This window comes from Pipistrellus kuhlii, unplaced genomic scaffold (genome assembly GCF_014108245.1).
Source record: "Pipistrellus kuhlii isolate mPipKuh1 unplaced genomic scaffold, mPipKuh1.p scaffold_m20_p_7, whole genome shotgun sequence".
Taxonomy (NCBI): domain Eukaryota; kingdom Metazoa; phylum Chordata; class Mammalia; order Chiroptera; family Vespertilionidae; genus Pipistrellus; species Pipistrellus kuhlii.
Window position 1 is genome coordinate 49,915,465 of NW_023425573.1, and position 21,024 is coordinate 49,936,488.

Consider the following 21,024-nt stretch of genomic DNA (forward strand, 5'->3'; position numbering starts at 1 on the left):
ACATTTAAGATTCACTCTCTTATCAACTTTCAAGTATATAACAAAGTATTATTTACTATAATTACCATGCTGTACATTAGATCCCCTACAGAACTTATTCATCTTACAACTGGGAATTTGACCTTTTTGACCAACATCTACCCATAACCCCCAGTTCCCCAGTCCTTGACACCTACCATTTTACTCTCTGTTTCTATGAGTTTAGCTTTTTAAGATTTTACATGTAAGTGATATCATTTAGTATTTCTTTCCATTTGACTTTTTTTAAGTTCCTTTATTATTAAATATATATAGGCATAGGCAAGCTTGGATGGTGGCTGCCCAGCTGCCTAGGGTCAGCTTTTATATATATATATATACATACATATACATATATATATATATATATATATATATATATATATATATATATATATGTATGTATATGTATATATATATATATATATAAAAGCCTAAGCAACTGTTACAACTAAATGACCATTTGACTGGTCACTATGATGTGCACTGACCACCAAGGGGCAGACACTCAAAGAAGGAGCTGCCCCCTGGTGGTCAGTGTGCTCTCATAGCCAACCTCCCATGGCCAGCCAACCTCCCTCAGTCCCTCCCCCGGCTGGCCAACCACGATCAACCCTGGGACTGGGCAAGACAGCCCTCATCAACTCCATCCAGGCATGAATTTATATACCAGGCCTCTGGCCTCAAATAAGTAACAATGGAAATTATCAAATGTTTTTCTTTAAGAAACAGGGCATTTATTTTCCTCATTTCAGTACCCTAATGATAAGCATTTTATTAACTAGAGCGATATGTGGCACCTCCTCATGGTTTATTTCAACAGGGATCTTGATTAGTAAGTAAATTTTATTCATCTGCATTTGTATATAGTGTAATAGATATATGGATATCAAAAGATCTTAGTAACATTTAAGACAAGAATATGATCATCAAATGCACAGGCTTAAGAATAAGGGGTTATTTCACAATTAGATTATTAGCTCCCTCATAGTCCAGGTGAGTGGACATATCCTAAGGTACAAATAAGGACAGTGATATGTGAAGAAATTTGAAGGATAAAGGGAAAAATGGAAGGTAGGAAAATAAAAAAGTAGATTCACATTTTATAAAGAGGAACAAAAGAAGATTATATTCTGCCATTCCAAAGTAGTGAACTCTATATGAATGTTGGGCAAAATTCCAGAATGAATTATTAAAGAGATGATTCATAAAATCTTAGAAGGGGTTTAAGCAAAAGTTCACTATTCATGATAGAATAACATCATTTTTATTGTTAGCCAGAAACATTGTTCTATAAGTGTATGTGATACTCAATAGGTATATTGAAATTGCTTTCATGCCCTAACTGGTTTGGCTCAGTGGACAGAATGTCGACCTATGGACTCATGGATCCCAGGTTCTATTCTGGTCAAGGGCATGCACCTTGGTTGTGGGCACATATCCAGTAAGGAGTGTGCAGGAGTTAGCTGATCAATGTTTCTCTCTCATCCAATGTTTCTAACTCTCTATCCCTCTCTTCCTCTCTGTAAAAAAATCAATAAAATATGTTTTTAAAAAAAGAAATTGCTTTCATAAAGTTTCTAGGGAAAGGATTTAATGCAATGATCAATACCCTATTGCAAGAAGTTTCACATGTGTATGAACAGGGATGCTTGATAGAATGATATCATACAAAGAGGAAGCTCTTACATTGCCTCACTAGATACTTCCATATTTAACATTTCTTGCATGACAGGTCTGCTGCTGACAAATTCCCTCAGTTTTTGTTTGTCTGATTAAAGTCTTTATTTCATCTTCACTTTTGATGGATAAATTCATAGGATATAGAATTCTAGGTTGGTGAAGTTTTTTTTTCTTTCAATTATTTTGATATTTCTCTCTTCTCTTCTTTGGGGTCTGAAAAAAAAATACACCTAAAAGTTTTCCTACCTTCTAAGTTCTTCTAGCTGGCTAATAATTCAATTGACATACAGCAGATTAACAGGAAAAAACACACACAGATTTTAATTTGTATACACAGGGAATTCACTTAAGCATGAAAAGGGAAGATTTGCTGAAAGTGGGGGAGGAGGAGCCTGAAAGTTGTCTTCAACTATTTAAAGGATTGTTAGTTAAAACACAGACTAGACTTGTTCCTTGTGGCTCCAAAAGTTCAATCAAGAACAACTAATGTGTCTGTATGATATATATAGGAACATTGTAAAGAGAGTATAGCCTATGAGTTCTCATTGCAAGGGACACATTTTTTTTTTCTTTCTTTTATTTTTATTATATTTATATGAGAAAATAGGTTTTCGTTGAACCCATTGTTGTCATAATTTCACAATATCTGTAAATCAAACTACCATGCTGTCCACTTTAAATTTATATAGTGATGTATGTCAATTATTTCTCAATGAAACTAGAAAAAAGATTGTATCATTGAGAAACTCCTCCCTACTTTCTACTTGTGATGGGCTGAATAATAGCTCCCAAAAATGTCCGTGTTCACATTTTTCAAACCTGTGAATATATTACCTTATAAGGCAAAAGGGACTTTGCAGAAGTGATTAAATTAAGAATGCTGAGGTGGATTATCTGAATTATCCTTGTATACCTGATATAATCACAGAGATCCTTATAAAAGGGATGCAAAAGAGCAGAGAAAGAGAATAATCTAAGCCTTTGAGGTTACTAGGACCTCTCCATCCCTTCAGTCTCTGTGAACCTTGACTTTTAGTAAGGAAGGGTTCGAATTCTAAATTAGAAATGCAGATAAGTTTAAAGACCGTTGCAAGTCTATCCAGGAACACCAGACTAAAGAATGTTAGCAGTGTGCGAAATTGAACACTGGGTTCTGAAAAGTAAAAGAATTTGAGATCATCCTATTTAGGATAAAGTAAAAAAAAAAAAAAAAAAAAAAAAAAAAAAAAAAGATTAAAAGCATTAAAAGGTGTCATGTATCTGATATATTCGTTACCTAATCCCCCGAGGCTCCATTAAATGGAAATGCCATACAGGAAACTTGGCCCTTATTTTGAAGAACAACTGTTTAGTCCACATGACTGATTTGGTAGGAAATATTACTATGCTTTTAATAAAGGGTGGATTTGTGTTTAAGAGCAGAGGCTCTGAGCCAGTCTTTCCTGGTTCGGATTGTGGCTCCTGGCTCTGTCCTTTCCTAGATAGGTGACTTTGGCAAGTTACATAAACTTTTTCTGTTCCTCACTTTTCTTACCTGCAAAATGATGACAACAGGAGTTACCTATCTCAAAGGGCTGTTGGGAAGATTGAAGGGAGAGTGTATTAAATACTCTGACCAATCTTGGTGCAATAAGTGTTAGTGTGTGTTGGTTATTATTATTATTCCTGTTACTACCAGAAGTTTATTTGCCCCAAGGACTTAAGTTCTTAAATAATATGAATAATAATAAAAAAGTGCTGTCCTCCAAGAGAGCTGCTACCCTTTCCTTCCCCTTGTGAAGGCATGAGCTAGAAGTTAGGAAGCATAGTATTGCTTATGAGACAGTGTACCAGACTCATGCAGGTTCTTACTGATAGTGCCTTCTCTGTGTCTTGACCAAAAACGGACTATCTGGGAGTGTGGTCTAGAAACCTGTTTGCTCTAAATAGGTATCAAGAAGATTCGAGGCCGACTGAAGTTTGAATACAGATGGGTAAAACAAGCAAAACCCTACTTTTGCTTATCACAGCAATAGGTTCATTTCTAGAGCATATATCAGACATCAGCCACTAAGCTCTCTAAATTGGATCTTATTTAACCCTCACAAGGGTCCTTGGAGGGCAGGTTCTATTATGATTTTCAGGTCAGGAATTATGGCTTTCATGGGGTCAATTATTTGCCAAAAATCTGGTGATGAGGGGCACACAAAAGGATTGGATGGATTGGGTGAGGTCTAGCTGTTTAGGTGTTTCTAAACCGGTCGAACAAGTCACATTCTGTCGGAGCACATAATTCTCTGCTGAGGCTTTCAGTTCTGGCAAATCAGACCCAGACTATTCACCTCCAGATTAGTCAGGGCTGATGTAGCCACCCCTCCTTATAAGGAGTATATTAGTAAGAGTACTTTCTGCAGCCCGAAGGATGGTGAAAAACAGAACACAGAATAAACATCTGCGGGCCATAGAGCTGTGTTCATTTATTTCCTAATTTACGCGCTGCCTGTCTGCCAGTAGGTGGCGTCTTCTCAATCATACCACAATCCTACACTAAAAAAAAGCAACACTTGGATCCTGAATCCCTAATTTTTAATTTAAATAGATAGAAATGGATTTAAAAAAAAAAAAAGGATGAAAAATTGGGTCAGAGATGTGTTCAAATGAACTTTCCTATCACATTATAATGCCAGAAACCTCCGTTGCCAACTCAAATCATATTTATACAACATAAACTTTGGATGAGGTATGCTTGTCTCTACAGAAGTAAAAAATGAACCACACAAAGTTTATAAGGACCTGAAAATATATTAATAGCATTATTGCTATTGCTCAGATCTCATGACGTGTCAGACACTGTAGTGGTTGATTCACATGTGTATTGTCATGCAATTTAATAAAAACCTCCATGAGACATTCATTCTCCCAAATAAATAATTTGCCCAAGTTCATACAGCTTTTCAGTGGCAGGACAGAGGTTTAAACCAGGGTCTTTTCGTTACAGCATAAGCATTTCTGGTAGTGAGATAAGACAATTGCCTAAATATGCAAGGCAACCTGAAACAATATAAATTGCTAAGAGGCTCAAAGAAAAGTACAAGTAAAAGTGTCATAAAATACTTCCTAGTGAATGTAATACTTGAGATAGGGCTTGACATAGGTCTCTGGCTTTGGAAGAGACAGTGAGGACGATGCTACCTTTAGTTACTATGAGAAGGCAGGTGTTCCAGATATGAAGGAAAGAATAAGCCAAAAAATGAACATAGAAAATTATGTTTGGTGATATGGAATAGTTGCCTATGGAAGGGTGAAAAAGAACTGGGCACTGTGGGCTGATAAACCTGTAAAGTAGCTGGATCATGTTATAAGGAGTTTGTACTTAATATGATAACAATGGGAAAAAGCAGAGGTTTTGTTTGTTTGTTTGTAGTGTGTGTGTGTGTGTGTGTGTGTGTGTGTGTGTGTAGGAGATTATGGCAGATATAGAATGTTTTAAAATTAATTTTTATTGAATGTTTACTGTGATTAGATAATGTACTATGCGATTTACTATTATTATCCCAATTTGGAGGTGGGTGACGAGAGGATTGGAGATGAGGTAGGAGATTGGGTTGAAGTGAAATATTACAATAGCCACATGAGCAGTTCTCAGAGGCTAAATTCACTTTAGTGTGGGGACTCCATTGCGTCCTTGTGCTGCTCTGTGCCCACATGCCTCTGAGTTGCACAGCTCCTGAAGTACATTTCCTGTCTGGCTTCACGTTCTTGGAGACGGGTAAGCTAATCAATAAATAGAGCTTTAAAGTCAAAGCTCTCCTCATCTAAAGGTCAGTAGTACAGCTGGCCAATATTCCTTTCTTCGATTCAACACAAAGGCTTTACAAGAGCTTCTAATATATCTGTGGATTTATCTCACTCCCTGAGAGCCTGTGGACTCTCCTGCTTTCCTTCAGACAGCGCACTGAGCTAAGTTATCAGAGGCATCCTAGGAGGAACTGTATTTTTCCATGGTCATGTCACTCTCACCTTCTTGCAAAATCAGAGACAACTTGTTTTGTTTTTTTTCTTTGTTCCTTAAGGAAAAATGTGTTTAATTATTATTATTATTTTTTTTGCATTTCTCCATTGAAAAACAACATGTTGCCTTAAATTCCTGGTGACATTCAAAATGAGAGGCTGCTGACAGTGACATCACTTTCAAGCGGTTCTGCTTCCCCAGTAGGATCATAAAATATTTTCAAACTACCAAAGAGTATGTATGCATATATGATTCAAAATTCTCTCCCTGTGGTTTTATAAACACCTGCACAAATTCTATTTCTACATAGCTGACAGAGTCTCTGTGAACAGAGAAAGCACTCTTTCCATTAAAATGTACTAAGAAAAATCCCACTGTAAGTAGACAGAATTAAAATTGCTTAGCTAATGCTCTACAGAGCCCAGCTCATTGGGGGCGCTCCCTTGTGCATCTGGGAAAGCATATCTCTAACATATGACCAAGAGAGGGAAATTCCCCCTTCCTTACCTGTGTGATTGCTCTGCGATGGTCTCATACATGATTTGTTCTCTACTGCATGGATTCATGTGAAGAGGAATCTATGGGTCAAGGTCTACAGTCACCCTGTTATTTCACACTCTTTTAGGATCAGTTTCCACCACTGGGGTGTTTGTAGTGGCCATAGGCTAATCCCTATCCAAGGTAAGGAAGATGAAACCATGGTACCCAAAGTGTGTATTATAAGATACAACTGATGTCACCATTGTTTTCAGTGACATCCTACCACCAGCCATTCTAAAGGATGCCAATCAATGACTGAAGGTTTCCTGGAGACTGCAGGAAGGATAGGACTGAGGCCACATTAGATCTAAACTCCATGTATGTGCACCAATCTCAAGAGTAGACATGTCACAACCTCCACATTGCCTTCTACTGAGTAAATAGAACCTTTCAGCTACCAAACTCCACCAGTCTGGCCTCAGAAATCAAATTTCAGAGTTTGGCTTGTTAAAAAAAAAAAGTCATGCATATGTAGATGAGATATACCCTGTTCTTTCAGGAGACTTTCATTCTCAAATAATAATAAAAATAATATATACTCTTCATGGAGAAGCAATGAGAAGTGGCGAGAATTCGTTCATGTCCGATTGTGAAACTGATCACCATTGCTCTAAACAGTCTCCTTAAATCTTGATTTAGACCATTTCTTACTTAAGACTGAATTTTAGGAGATTTGGTAGAAAAATATCATGTTGCTGTAATGTTTGTAATTTTCTTATAGTTTTTCGTAAACTGCTACAAGCTTCAGTCAAACTTGTAGTATCAGAAAGATGAGAGAGAAGCTAATACAATCTGATTGTGAGAAGTATTTTTGGCCAGTAAGAAGCAATTCAAGATAGTTGAATATGACTATCAAAATTATATGCCCCGCAATGGCTGAAAGAACTGAATTTTCTGCTCCTAGCCAGTCAATGAAAATGAAGCCAGAGACAGGATAATTAGTGTATTAGTCTCCAATTACTGTGCCGACAACTTACCACATATTTAATGACTTGAACAGTACAAATTAATATTTTTGGCTCTAGAGGTTTGACGTCTAAAATCAAGGTGTTGACAGGACTGTATTCCATTAAGAGGCTCAGAGGATAAACTGTTTTCTTGCATTTTTCAGATCTTAAAGGCTTCCTGTGTTTCTTAGCCCATGATCCCTTCCTTGAGTCACTCCAACCTCTTGCTGTGGTGTTACAATCCATACCTCTCTCTTTAACTTTGCCTCATGTGAAAGTAATACATTAGATTCCATCTAATAATCTAAGATAATTTCCTCACTTAACATCATGTCTGCAAAATCCCCTTCACCATGTAAGGTAGTGAAAGGGATTTTCACAGGCTACGGCCACCCTTGGGCTGGCCATAATTCAGATGAACACACTCAGCTGGAGATATTAGAGATCTCCAAAGAAGACTGAACCCTCAGGTCCACCCAAGTGCCTACTATTATTCACCTTCCTTGTAATTGGGAAAAGTTATGTGACATTGTTGAAATCCTTGGATCCAAATAAATATGAAGCCAACTCTGGACTTTCTGCAATGCAAATAGGCCTTGCCCAGGGTCACAAAACTGCAGAGCCATGACTTCATTCTAGGTCATCTGATGCATGAGTCCATCCTCTTCACCACTTATAGGGCTCACTGATTATAATGCACATTTGTCCTCTATTTGAGTGGGCCTCTTAATTCTTGTCTAGTGCTATCCTTCCCCATCTCGAATCCCTGTCAGGGTCACAGGGACTTACATTGTGACTCTTTTCTGAGCTATACTCTCCAAGGCCTCAGATTCTAAGACCACAAACAGGTATACCTTCCCTGAGATATAAGAAAGGCTTTGTTTTTAGAGAAATGATGGACACCCTCCCCCCAACACACACACACACACACACACACACACACACACACACACACACTGACTCACCTCTAAGTTTAGAAAACATGCTTCTTATAAGATGCAACTGAATTTTCCAATTCTGTTACATTAAATCACTAAAACTTAAGTGCTATCCATAAACTTCATCACTGGCTTCCTGGGAGAAGCCATCCTTTACTTGAGATCTGGTATTGCCAAAATGATAGCTGTTGCTTCACACTAGGCATAAATACAGACACAAGGTACCAACTTAATTTATACCCAGTGGAAGGCAGTTATTGTTTATTAAACTAAAATATTTGGAAACTGATTGATTTTATTGTATTATGATGATATTTTATATTTCTGTCTTATAAATTTGGAATGTTAATTCCTTAAGTGAACCATGTAAGATTACCCTATCTCCTCAGGGACCTTCAGGGTTGCACACTTCATGAGGTATTACTTTATTCTCTACAGAAGATTCTGTGGGTTATTAGTGTGATTTTGAGCTGAAAGTTTGCACATGGTACCACTCTGGCTTTGAAAGGTGCTTAAAGTCCAAAGTAGTGATGTTATGTCAACCTGAGATTTGCATAAATATTGCCTCCAACCTACCAGGATAAAACACTGATCTTTTAAATTTACTTCTTGTTTTTATTCAGTGCTCTTTGGCTGTTAGAGCTATAACATGAACTTGTGGCTTGGCTTTTCACATGTTATTAAAGGTCAGGAACTATGACTTTTCCTTAAATCTTTCTTCTGGAACTAATATAGCCTTAATGTTAATCATTTCTCAATTGACAAACGGAATGTGAATATTTACATAATTTTATTTCGATACTTTATAAACCCAGGTGAAGAAACTCTTATCATATTTTGTTATAGATTTAGTAGTTGATACATTTACATGAATTTATAAAATATCCTTTACTAGAAAGAATAATAACTAGGGGAAACAATAACTAAGTCAGTAAATCATCTTAAAAAAATCATGTTTCATGCTGTGGAGATTATGCAATAGTATTTAAATTAAGGATCATCAGTGCAAATTCAAATATACTTTACAAGTAATAGTTTGTTACATACAATGGGTGGCAACTTACCTTGTTAAAGATAAAAGACCTTCTGTTTTATTTTTTTGTTGGGTAGACTCATCTTGGCATAAATGTATCTCATGTTGCCAACTACTTGTAGGAACATAATACATGTTGCAAACTAGTGACCTGATGTCCATTATTCTGTAGCACAGCATATGAACAATGCTCTTTCTAGAGGTGATGCACTGGTTGGCTGATACGGATGGAATTCTGGATCATTTATCTTTATCTTTTAAAATCTGAAATCTAATGCCAGGAAAAAAAATGTCAAAGCATGGCATGAAAAAGAAAATATTCAAAAAAATTAAACTTCCATAAAAACTAAGCCAAGGGTATGAATTGCAGGTTGCTATAAGGTCATAGAAATCTAGGAGTAGAAAAGATAAACTCAACTTTCTGCTCTCTGCTGCATCCCTGGATTAAGGAGCTTGGCAGTCTCAAGGGAATGGAGAGTGATTGAAGATATTTCAAGGATCATGTGAGCATTTCTGTGTTTGTATGTTTATTGAAGGCATTCCATAGAATAGTGTCACTTTCTGCTCTTAAGGATCTCACAAGCTAGTATGTCCCCATGTGTTTCTAGCTTGGTGTTGGTTTTTGTCTTTTTCCATCAAATTTCATGCAATATTTCTTTTTTGCCTTAGATCCTGGGCTGTTTTCACTCCAAATTAGTGGGGTATACTGACCTAGCCCTCAAACTCTAGATTCTGATCTTTGAATCTGCTATTCCTGGTGACAGAAACACTCTGGCCTGCCAACACTGTCCTCAGCAGCTGGAGTGTCCACCTTAGGGAGGGCTAGTCCACCTCAGGCAGTCAGCTGCCCTTTCCTGGCTACAACGACTACAACTACTTCTTGTACATCTTGCTGCAAGGTTGCTCATTCATCAAGCTGGAGCCCAGTGGAACTTAGGGCTGAAAGAGACAGTAGCACCCAGGCATGGGCTGGCAATCAGCTTGATCTACGCTGCAAACTCTTATTGGTAGGCTTGCTGGCTGTGTGACCTTGAATAAGTTCCTCAATCTCTCTGGGCTTCACTTTTCTAGTCTGTTGAAAGGGGATAATAACAGTATCAACTATACAGGGCTTTTATGCAGATCAACTGTGTACTATTTGTGAAGCAATTTGAGTAGTGCCTGGCATATAGTAAGTGCTATATAAGTGTTAATCAAACAAAATAAGATCAAACAAATGAAGGATAACCAACTATGCCACCCCAAAATATGTCTTTTTGGCCTAAGAATTACTGTGAGCCAATTATTTTCAGAAACAGCAGGCATTGGAGGATCTCTGAAAATAAAGCAGAGGATATAGGAACATTCCCCCCCTTTTTTGGGTGGGGGGTGGACATTCATAAAGAAAATCTTTGTGTGTCTCCCCCTTTGTACTAGAGAAAGAAGAATGACTCGAAACCAGAAGGGAATCTCATCAATGGAGAAGGCATAACTATTGCAGGACAAACCTCACCCTCATTGACTGGTAATCCCTCATAAGGCCTCTATCCCCACCCCCTTTCTTTCCTTTGCCTTTAATTTAAAGTTATATTTAAGTAACTTGGGCCATCTCAGGGAATTACTCAGTTTCCTTGGGTATCCCCTACGTATACCTGAGGTACACTTGTTAATAAACATCTGTTCCCTTTACTCTGATCTGTTTTTACTGCAAGGCCTCAGCCAATAACTCAGAAGAGTGAAAAGTATTTTCCTCTCCTACACAAACAATTAATTAGTGTATTGGGTAGAGAAGAGCGAGTGAAGACAGGGAGAGAATTCTAGGATCTGTAGAGATGTCTTCCATGTACTTGGTGATACTGGAAAATGGGACTGGAACACGGTATTCCCTTGGGTAGGCTGGTTCCTAGGTTCTTTGTCCGGTGCAGTCGAAGAATGAAACCACATATGAAAGACGGTATAGCAAAAGATGGAAATTATTGAGAAACAAACATAGACTCTCATGTGGGGAGGGGGAAAAAGTCCCACCGAGTCCCCCTTCCCATGATTTATAAAGGCTGCAGTTTCCCCTCTGGTTGGTCACTATTCCCCTTTGATTCGGTCACTATAGCAGCTCCTGACCTCAAGCTTCAGGTAAGTGAGGTTCCCTCCTTCTTCTCCCTTACTGTTCTCCTATTCCCTCCTGGCTTTTCTTCCCCCCTCTTTGAACGAGGGGCTTTCTTCCCTTTATTCTGTAAATGTGTTCCTTTTGCTACTCCCAGCTCCCTTATCTTATGAAAATGTACCCTTTGCAGCTCTGTAGCCCTCTTCTTTTTCCATAAACCTCTTAATTCCTAACCTTTCCTAAACCTGCCTATTTCACCCCTAAAAATTCCTTTCATTGGGAGAGGATGAGCCCAGTGCCATGTTATTTGTCATTCCTGACATAGATCTTAGTGGATCTAGCCTCAGATACAATTTTAAAGGTGGTATACTTATAATTACTATTCAACCTCTCTTCTCTCTCTCTCTTTTTTTTTTTTAAATGTATTTTTAGTAATTTCAAAGAGGAAGGGAACAGGAGAGAAAGAGATAGAAACATCAGTGATGACAGAGAGTCATCAATCTGCTGCCTCCCCAATGCTCCCTACTGGGGATTGAGCCCCCAACCTGGACACCTGCCCCTGACTGAGATCAAACACAGGACCCTTCAGTCTCAAGCTGAAGATCTATCGACTGAGCCAACCCAGCCAGGGCTCTTCTCCTCTTTAGAAAAGATCTGAACTGTATTATCGTGGGAGTAAAATTCATTCATGTATAATATTAAAAATATATTATTTTATTGAGTATCTTCCTAGTCCAAGGCAGATACTACACGGTGAGGACACCTGTGAGGAAATTAAAATGGTTCCTGCTCAGATAAAGCTTAGATTCTCTTTGGTGAAAGAGATGTTACAGATAATTGTGCAATTACTAGTTTAATGTTCAGGGTACTCTGAAGGACAAGGATAAAGTGTAGCAGGAATCCTGTTTTAATCCTGTGTGTCAGGGAAAGTATCACGAAAGAAAAGATATTTGAGGACCTGGTTAGGTCAGGGGTTTGTTTGGCCTTGGGGAAGGGAAGGCATTCCAAGGCTGGGGGTGGAGGCATCATGGACAAAGACTCTGGGATCTTTTTGCACTAGATGAGATCCAAAAAAGAAAAATAATTGATGTCGTCTTTGAAAAGGAAGGTGTGGTCGTAGCAGATGTTTTACATAATCACCTGTTTCCCCTGAGGGCAGGCTATGTTGGTGCTATATCATTTTACCAGTGTGGATGACAGGGACCACATTGCTAACTTGACAAGCTCAAGGAAGGCCTGCATGGCAGTCTTACAAACTCAGAGACCTAAAGTAACCACAAAGGATGTATAAGGTTCTCCCTCCTCCCAACTGGTGGAGTTATGACATTACTGGCATCTGTCACAGAGACATCTCCAAGACATTGAGCCATCAATCAGCGCCTGCCAAAGTGTCCTGGAGCCCACCCCTTCCTGTACTGCCCTGGGTCCAAGCTTCTCCTGTTTCTCCCCTTAAAAACCCCCAGACCAGCCACGTGTTGCTGATCCTCCATGTCCAGGAGGCAGCCCGGCTGGGTCCATCCTCCCTCCTAACTCCTTCAATTCTGATTTCTCTACCTCCGTAATGAGTCCGCTCATTACTGGGGAATAAACTTTACTTTAAAACTCCTTGGTGGCCAGTTTCCTGAGCCTCAAACCTTACAGGATGGTCTGAAATTAAACTTTAACTAAAGCAGTTATGGTGGGTAGTCACCTCCTAGGCTGGTATCTTCCCTGACAAGGTCAATCTTTACCTTGACTGAGTTTATTGTCTTTTTGCATCTATGATGACATCCTTGCAATGTCAGGGTAACTTGTAACTTCCCTTTTTTTCAGGACTACACATGGAACAACCTAATGCCCTGGGTGCCAGGACATATGACCACAAATCCCTTCATTGTTATTGTTATCATGTTAATTGTTGACTGTTACTATCCAGCACCCACCTATGTAAAATAAGGATTTTTATCCAATCCCAGAGTCCCCTCTCCTTTGCTTTCTCCTGCCTCCCTAATCTATCACCAATGAATCTTACATAACCCACTTAAGTCTTCTCTTTTGATTGTAAGATATAAAAATAGATGTAAAACTGTCATTCTCTGGAGCATTATCCTTATCCGTTGAGATTCTGCTTCCCGGTAATTGTCAAGAGTTTGGTTCAAATAAATTCACAAAAATTCTTTGCTGGTTTGAATGTTTTTATGTCAACACCAGCATCAGGCTGTATCAGTAGGAAATATAGAGACAATTTCTGATTGGAGGAGACAAAACTTCATGGAGGAAGTTATCTGAAGGGTTTAAAGGGTGGGTTGGACTTCAATAGATGTAAATTAGGGGTGTCAAACTCAATCAGAGAAGGGGTGAAAATCTAAAATCCAGCCTAAATCGCGGGACAAATTGGTTTACTGAACAGTCATAAACTGTCATTGTGATGGAAACCCAGCGGAGTGCAGTGATGACAGCGCAGTGCGGGCCACATTACAAGGCCTGGCGGGAAGGATTTGGCCCGCGGGCCTTGTGTTTGACACATGTGATGTAAATAAACTAGAGAATAAGAAGCTATAGACCAAATGCATTACTCTAAAATTGTAACATTTCTGCTATTAGCAAGATGGCAGAATTTTTTTTGCTTGTGTTTTTCTCTTAGGTCCCTTCTCTGGGCTCCTGAAAGCAAAGCATGGAATCTGCTGCGAGAGCTGCTTCTAATGAAGCTGTCCTGTTCACAGGTTTTTTATAAGCTGTTTTTATTCTTAAATAAATAAGAAGCGATGCCATTGTCCCCTACAAAATAGCTCAGGCTTTTCTCGAACAAAATCTGCTTGGAAATGTTAAGCTGGTTTCACAGAACTAATTTGACTCAAGGTGGTCATTCTCTCTGGATTAAAGCTGTGGGACAATTGTGGCTCCTGTTACAAGGAAAATAACAAAAGGCCATTATGAAAAGGGACAACAATCTCTGTTCCCAGAGGGGGGCTGACAAGCTGAAAGTCCCCCTCTGCAAGCCAACACAAAAGCCTGATTGCCTCCAATTGTTTGTTTATGTAAATCAAAAGCAACCATTAATTTTGTTAGTGGGACTGCTAAGCAGCAAAGAAAGTGGCGATTGGCCCAAATCTTGCTCATGGGCTGGTGGCAAATCGGACAAATCCTATTGCTTTTATTCTAAGTGCTCTCTGGGCACCTTTAGAAAAAGAAGCTTGTTGTTATGTTTTATTTTTAATAAAGTCGGAGTTGGAACTATAGGACTTGAAGGCAAGAAGACTTATCAAGAATCCATTTACTCAGTTTCCCAAAGCTCTCTCTAAATCAGACTCAACTGTACATCATGACAGATGTTCCAATGACATTCAGCCAGGTTGAGTGTAATGGGGATACACCACCTGAAAACGGTAACCCACCGATCCCTAAAACCAATGACAAAGTCAGTGATGTGGATGGTACCCCACCTTACTACAGGGTGGAACCGAGTCTTGAAGATTTGCCCACAGAAGAGAATCAGGAGAAAAGTGAAAAATTGCAAGGGAAGATGCTGCTCCATTGGCCCAAAGATGAGAAGACTCTGAAAGGTAAAACATTTTCCTTCTTTTTCAATTTGCTTGATTTGATTTGTAAACTCATCCAGGATTGTTTTGATAAATTGTCATGACAGGAATGAGATGTACACCCTCCCACCCCTGTCCCTGTCCAAATGTGGCCCCTTTTGCTACTGGGGCTGCACAATATTAGGACTAAACTTGTGCCACTGGTCAAATCCAGACTTATTTAGTTGATAGCTATGTGATCCTGGACAACTTTCCTGGCCTCCTGAAGACTTAGTATTTAGAAGACAGAATAATGGTGCCAACATTTGTTGGGTTGTTGTGAGGATTACTCACTATTTGGTTAAATGTTAGCTACTGTTATTATTCTTATGGACAGTCCCATTATTATTTGAGCAAAAAGAATTCAGAATTTCCAGATTTTCTTCTAAATACATCATAAAGTGTTTGAATCATGGTTATATACCTTAGATATTAAAGGAAGATTAGCATTATGTTTATAAATAAAGGGAACCAATGAAGAAATGAGGAGGAAGAGTGAAATAGTTGTTTTTAGTGATCACAATAAAAAATCAATTGTTATTTAACCTTGAATTACTTAAGCATTAAAATATTAATCTAGTGTGCCTTCCTCCTCCCCACCCCTAGAGAAACCAGAAGAGCATCTGTTCATTGTTCATAAGGCCATCACAGATCTTTCTCTCCAAGAAACCAGTGTTGATGAAATGGCATTCAGAGAAGGTAAGAGGCACTGCTCCATTTTGTACACAATTTGTCTGACCGGGTATGGATGACAGTTTTGGCATGGGATGCTGAGTGAGTGTGGTGCTGAAAAAGCAACCCAGGCAATGCCTTCCAAAGCTCAAAGCTGCTGTAGGCAGATAAGAGAGTCTTGGTTATCTGTGGGTTCCACCTTAGAAAGTATTCTAGAAGCTTCAAGACAGACTACATGGATTGGTGTAACTGATTGGCACATTTTGACCTGACAATACGTCTGTCTCTTAATCAGTTAGTCCACTAAATCAATGTTTTTTAAAATTTTATTAATATTTCAAAATCTGTGTGAGTCAACTTATAAAATATAAATGTTTTCAAAAGGGTTTATCTTAAAAGTGTATCACTGACATACAGTTTAAAATAATTTTATAAATTTATTTCGTATAAAGGAAAATTCAAGTCTCTGAGGTAAACACAAAACGGTTATCTAAATTTTTGTCAAGGAAATCTCCCAGGTAGTAATTTTAATTGTGTTTTTCAGAATAAAAACATTATGAAAATAAAAAACAAACATTGATTTTTAAGTGACTATATTACATTTCAAATAAACTCAAGAGACTAAGAGACACACAATCTTTTAGACTTCTCTCCTAAGGAGACACCTATATTCAAGCAATTTCCAAATACAGAGAAGGATAAAAACCCATTAGTGAATGATGTGTGTCCTCTCTTGCAGCCATAAGCCTCTTATCTCAAAACTGAATTCAGGTTGCTAGACATAAGCAATTTAGTTAGGACCTTAACAGGAAAAATATTTCTGAGATTATTGGCTGAATTTAAATATCATATACTAATAAAATAATAGATGCCAGGGAAGACATGGATGTGATTAGCAGTTTCCTAGGTTTGTCCACTTCTCCTGGACACATCTCAGACTGCCCACTGACCGCATGCAGTGGTCCGCTGTGCAGACACTTAAGGCAGAATGTAGTCAACAACAGGCATTGTTAAGCTCTGGCCTTATCACTGATAATTAGTCACTTCAGCCCCTGTGAAATGAGCTAAAACTCTTTGTCCTGATCTTTGTGCTTCCAATGTAGCTTTGAAGGCAGGCATCTTAATTTTCATCTAGACCCCCTTTCAAATTTCTAATCAGAAATTCTAGTGGGGACAACAGTTTTCTAGGATTTTTCATTTTTAACATATAGAGAACAAAAGCAGTCTGGATTTTCAGAGTAGTGAGTCTAAGGGTAAATTTTTTTCTGAATGAATCCTTTTGTTTCTGGTGGAACATGTGTTTTTCCTGTAAGCTAGAGGTGTATTTTTTGTTGTTTTGTTGCCTGTTATGTTCACAATGACAAGCAGCTATAAAGTCTCCAAAGAGAATATTCCTGCGTTAAAAAAAATAGAAAGATGCTAAAAATGTTGAAGAAAAACTATAATTCAAATTCAAGAAGTAATTTCATGCATGACAACTCAATGCCCAAGTCATGAATATGAGCAAACAGATCATTTTATTTGGTTCTTATGGAAAAAATAAAACAAAACAAAGTTCAACATTCTCATGCACATTTATTTATAAAGAACATGGGCTGGATACGAGTGCACAATGAGGTAGAAGTGAAAAATCCATCTTCAATTCTATCTCTTTTTGTAAGTTTACCATTTGACTCCTATAGTTGGGAAAACAATAGAATAAAAAGAGAATGAAAAGTATTTGATGGAAAGAACTTGAGAACTTATTTCTTTCAGTGAAAATAGAAAATTGTGGTGAGGAAGGGCAAAAAGAAACCTTGTCTCTCACTTTAGTCAAGCCTCTTAAAGTGTTGAAAGGAAATAGCAAACCCAGGCCTGCCAAGGACTCAGCACAGTCAATATTTCTGAATCATGCACACTTCAGACAGATGCTTCCTACACAAGTCCTCTGGGGTGAAAGGTCACAGAGCTACCTCTACTCTCTTAAAATTAATTCTTTTTGCATTTTCAATACTTATTGTTGAGAATATCCTAATACGATCCATTTGTAAAGTGAAGTTTGCAATGAATTAAGCCTTTTAAAAATCAGGACATGATAGCAAATAGCTTGAATTAATTAGTTGTCACTAAGGACATCTCTAAAGGAATAGGCTAATCTAGCATTATGTAAATATGATTCAACATTACTTTTAAATCTTGGTTTTTTGGAAATTCATAGCAGATATCAGACTAAAGTGTGTGTGCTTTGTGGGTTTGGTTTACCTCAGTTCACGATTTCTGAGCATCTGTGGTCCTCTGCTCCTGCTTCTGTACCTGGTACCTTAGGACAACTCTGAGAAGTGTGGTGGCAAATACTGAATGTGCTACTCTGAGCATGACAGACAGGGGCCGTCATTGTTTTTACTATTGGAAGAAAGCCATCTACATTTCCCTGTGAGATTTTTTTTTTTCTAATTTTCCCTGAGGAGTGTGTGTGTGTGTAAGATATAGGTCCAAGTATTTATTTTACATGTTCATATCCAGTCATGACAAGCTAGACATGTTTTTAGAAGTGTGTCTCAGGGAATACCAGTCTCACTCAATACAACAGTCCACACAACAACAACAAATCCCTAGTCAAAAGAGGCTGAGTTGCTAACTTTCTTGGAGATTTACAGTATTCTTTAGCATTTAAATGGCTTGGATGAATTATGAGGAAGCTCGCTTAATAGTGTTTATTGCAATGTTTTCCAAATGAATTTGATGGACTAACCCATTTTATTGTATAAAATAGATTACTAACTCACAAAATAGTATTTCATGAAACAAATGTGGGGAAATGATTGTCCAGAAAAAAAACATTTGGAGAATAACATCTGAGTTTTTGGAAACTCTGCCCATCTCAGCTATCCATTGATTTTGCTACAGGGCATCAGTGGAAGAAGATTCCTCTGAGCAGCAGTAACCAGGAAATAAGTAGACAAAAGGAAAGAATTGCTGAACAACATCTAGAAAAACGAGAAGTTGGGGATAGGAAGAGCAAAGCTTACCAGGCAACTGAAATCGAATGGCTGGGATTTCGAAAGGCTGGCCAAGTTGATGTGTTGCATGACAAGGAGCAAGAGGTTTGGGATGAAGAAACTAACAATGAAGATGAGGATGAAGATGAAGTTCGAGTGATAGAATTTAAGAAAAAAAACATAGAAGGTTCTCACTTCAAAGAGGAAGGTGAGCCAAGTGAGGACTCCCCATTGAGCAGCCCCAGCTCCCAGCCTGTGACCCCTGATGAGCAGCCACCATTTGGGAAGAAGAGTGATATTTCCAGAAATGCTTATTCACGATACAACACAATATCCTATCGGAAGATCAGGAAGGGGAATACCAAGCAAAGAATTGATGAATTTGAGTCTATGATGAATTTATAAACTAACTGGATCTGAGAAGTTCTCAACCCAACTAAAGCAAAAGCTAATTCTGTTTTCCTAAGATGCATCTTCGCATGCCTTATGTCAGTTATCCTCTTTAAAGATGTGGAAGCTTCCTTTCTGTTTCACTGTAGAATAATGTGGAAATAACCTTAGACACAACTCAGTCTGGTAACTTCATATCAAAAACCTTTACGTTTATTGAAGGACATTTGCTTTTTAAAACTTCACTAACATAGCACATGTGATAAGTCCAGAACAGCTAGAACCCCTGGGGAATCTGGCATGGTTTGGCTTTAAAAGGAGCAGCGCTGGGAAATACAGCCATTCAGTGAAGAGACCGATCTGAAATGATTCCTGTATTTCTTTGGGGGTCTTTCTTCCTGTACCTTGAGACCCTGTACCTTGAGACTGATAGAAAGTCTGTTGTTAACCCTTTCTTAACTTTTAAGCACTATTTTATAGACTCGGCCAGTAAACTTTTCAAAAGACTTCACCTTTCTTATTACCTTCCAAAGAGATTTTTAAGTGGTTTTCTTGGCATCTGCAGAGTGAAAATTTGGTACAGGCTTCTGCCTCAGTATTAACCATTCACTGAATTTTCTCACTAGAGGAGCTGCGCAATTGTGAGTCCGGAGAATTCTATTTACTGAATGTTGCCTTTATCCTCTCAAGATGAAGTAAATCCATTGTGAGGTTGGTACAGGGAAGGGATACACAAATGGTGGGCAACAGACTAAAGAACTATATTGGTTAGCTTTACTTCTGTGACAAAATAAAATCTTCTCTAGCAAAGTGTAAGCCATTAAAAATGAAAATGAGGGCCTTAGCACTTCTTAAAGAAAATACCCCCTCTTATTATCACACTTTTCCTTATTAATTATATCTCAGAATAATTTTCTTTCCTTAGAAACCTGAGACATTTCTAGTCATAACTGTACTAGTTACTATGAAAATGAAAATTATTATCTTAGAATATTCTCAAAGTAGAGTGTGAGCATGCATTTTTAGTGAGAAAGCTCTATAGTTGTTGGGAATATATGATTCGCTGGACTTCAGCCCAAATCAAGATGCTTAAATGGAGTTTCATTAAACCAATGTGTCAAATAATGTATTGAATATTTATGAAAAAGGAGAGTCTACATTTATATAGATTTCTTAGATAGTTTCATAATTTTTTATTTCATGCTTCCATATATATTATCTGGTATTTTATGTCGCCATAAAAATTCTTTTTGGCCCTGCAAATAAAAAGACAATTCCTTATTGTCTGAATGTAATACAGTCTTCATTGTACTATTCAACCCTTTGTTTATTTCTTTTTCATCTTGTAAAAAACCATGGTTACTCCCTTCTTAGATTATTGCTTATTTATGTGTAACAAATCCCACACATTCTAATGGCAATTTCTTTAATTCTTCCTGGTCATGTAATATATTTCTAAAGTATCATGTACTTGTAGTTAGTGTTTACAAGGCTCAATTTTGAAATAAGATTGCAGTGTTCCTATTATTCTTTCAAATAGATACTTTGCATCCTGAATGTATAAATGTTTTGCCATCCTTCATCAGTAGAACCTGTAGTTCTCATTCTTGACAAGGCAAATTTTCAGAATAAAGCTAGGAAAATTAATGCACTAGAATAATTTCTTGTTTATTTAGGTCCTCTAAACCTGTCCATGAGGACAACCTCTTTTCTTTTCTGGATTACTGATGACCCCTACAATTTTCTATTTAACTTCAAAGCTCAGTGTTGCATTAGCGATCACACATCAGGATCATATTGTTAATCTACCATGAACAGAGGCTATATTTTAAATTATTCCAAGAGAGATGATGATGTGGTCTATGGTCTTATGATATAGCAAAGCAACTAGCTCTTTTGCAGCTCCAACACACACACACACACACACACACACACACACACACACACTGACCCTGGCTTTTTTAGCTTTGTGCTTTTATCAGACAGTTAATGAAGCATGAAAGATTTTGTCAACAGACTAGGTTAGGGCATATTTAATGAGTATATACTTAATGCTCATGGATGAGGCAATGTAGTTGCAAAAGAGCACTGAAACTATTCTTGTTTTAAAATGTGTTTTGGGGTCAGGGGGAGGGAGAGTAAGAGAGAAAGAAAAACATCAATGTGAGAGCATGACGTCTATTGGCTGCCTGCTGCA

The 21,024-nt window shown here is 37.9% G+C and overlaps 1 protein-coding gene across 1 annotated transcript; it reads left to right on the top strand.

The window, feature by feature from the left end:
• Positions 1 to 14,273: 14,273 nt before the first annotated feature.
• On the top strand, positions 14,274 to 20,117 carry ERMN (ermin). The gene is made up of 3 exons (XM_036421839.2): positions 14,274 to 14,772; positions 15,394 to 15,486; positions 18,346 to 20,117. Exons 1-3 carry the CDS (start codon positions 14,532 to 14,534, stop codon positions 18,840 to 18,842), a joined length of 831 nt encoding a protein of 276 aa, XP_036277732.1. The 5' UTR covers positions 14,274 to 14,531; the 3' UTR covers positions 18,843 to 20,117.
• Positions 20,118 to 21,024: the final 907 nt, after the last annotated feature.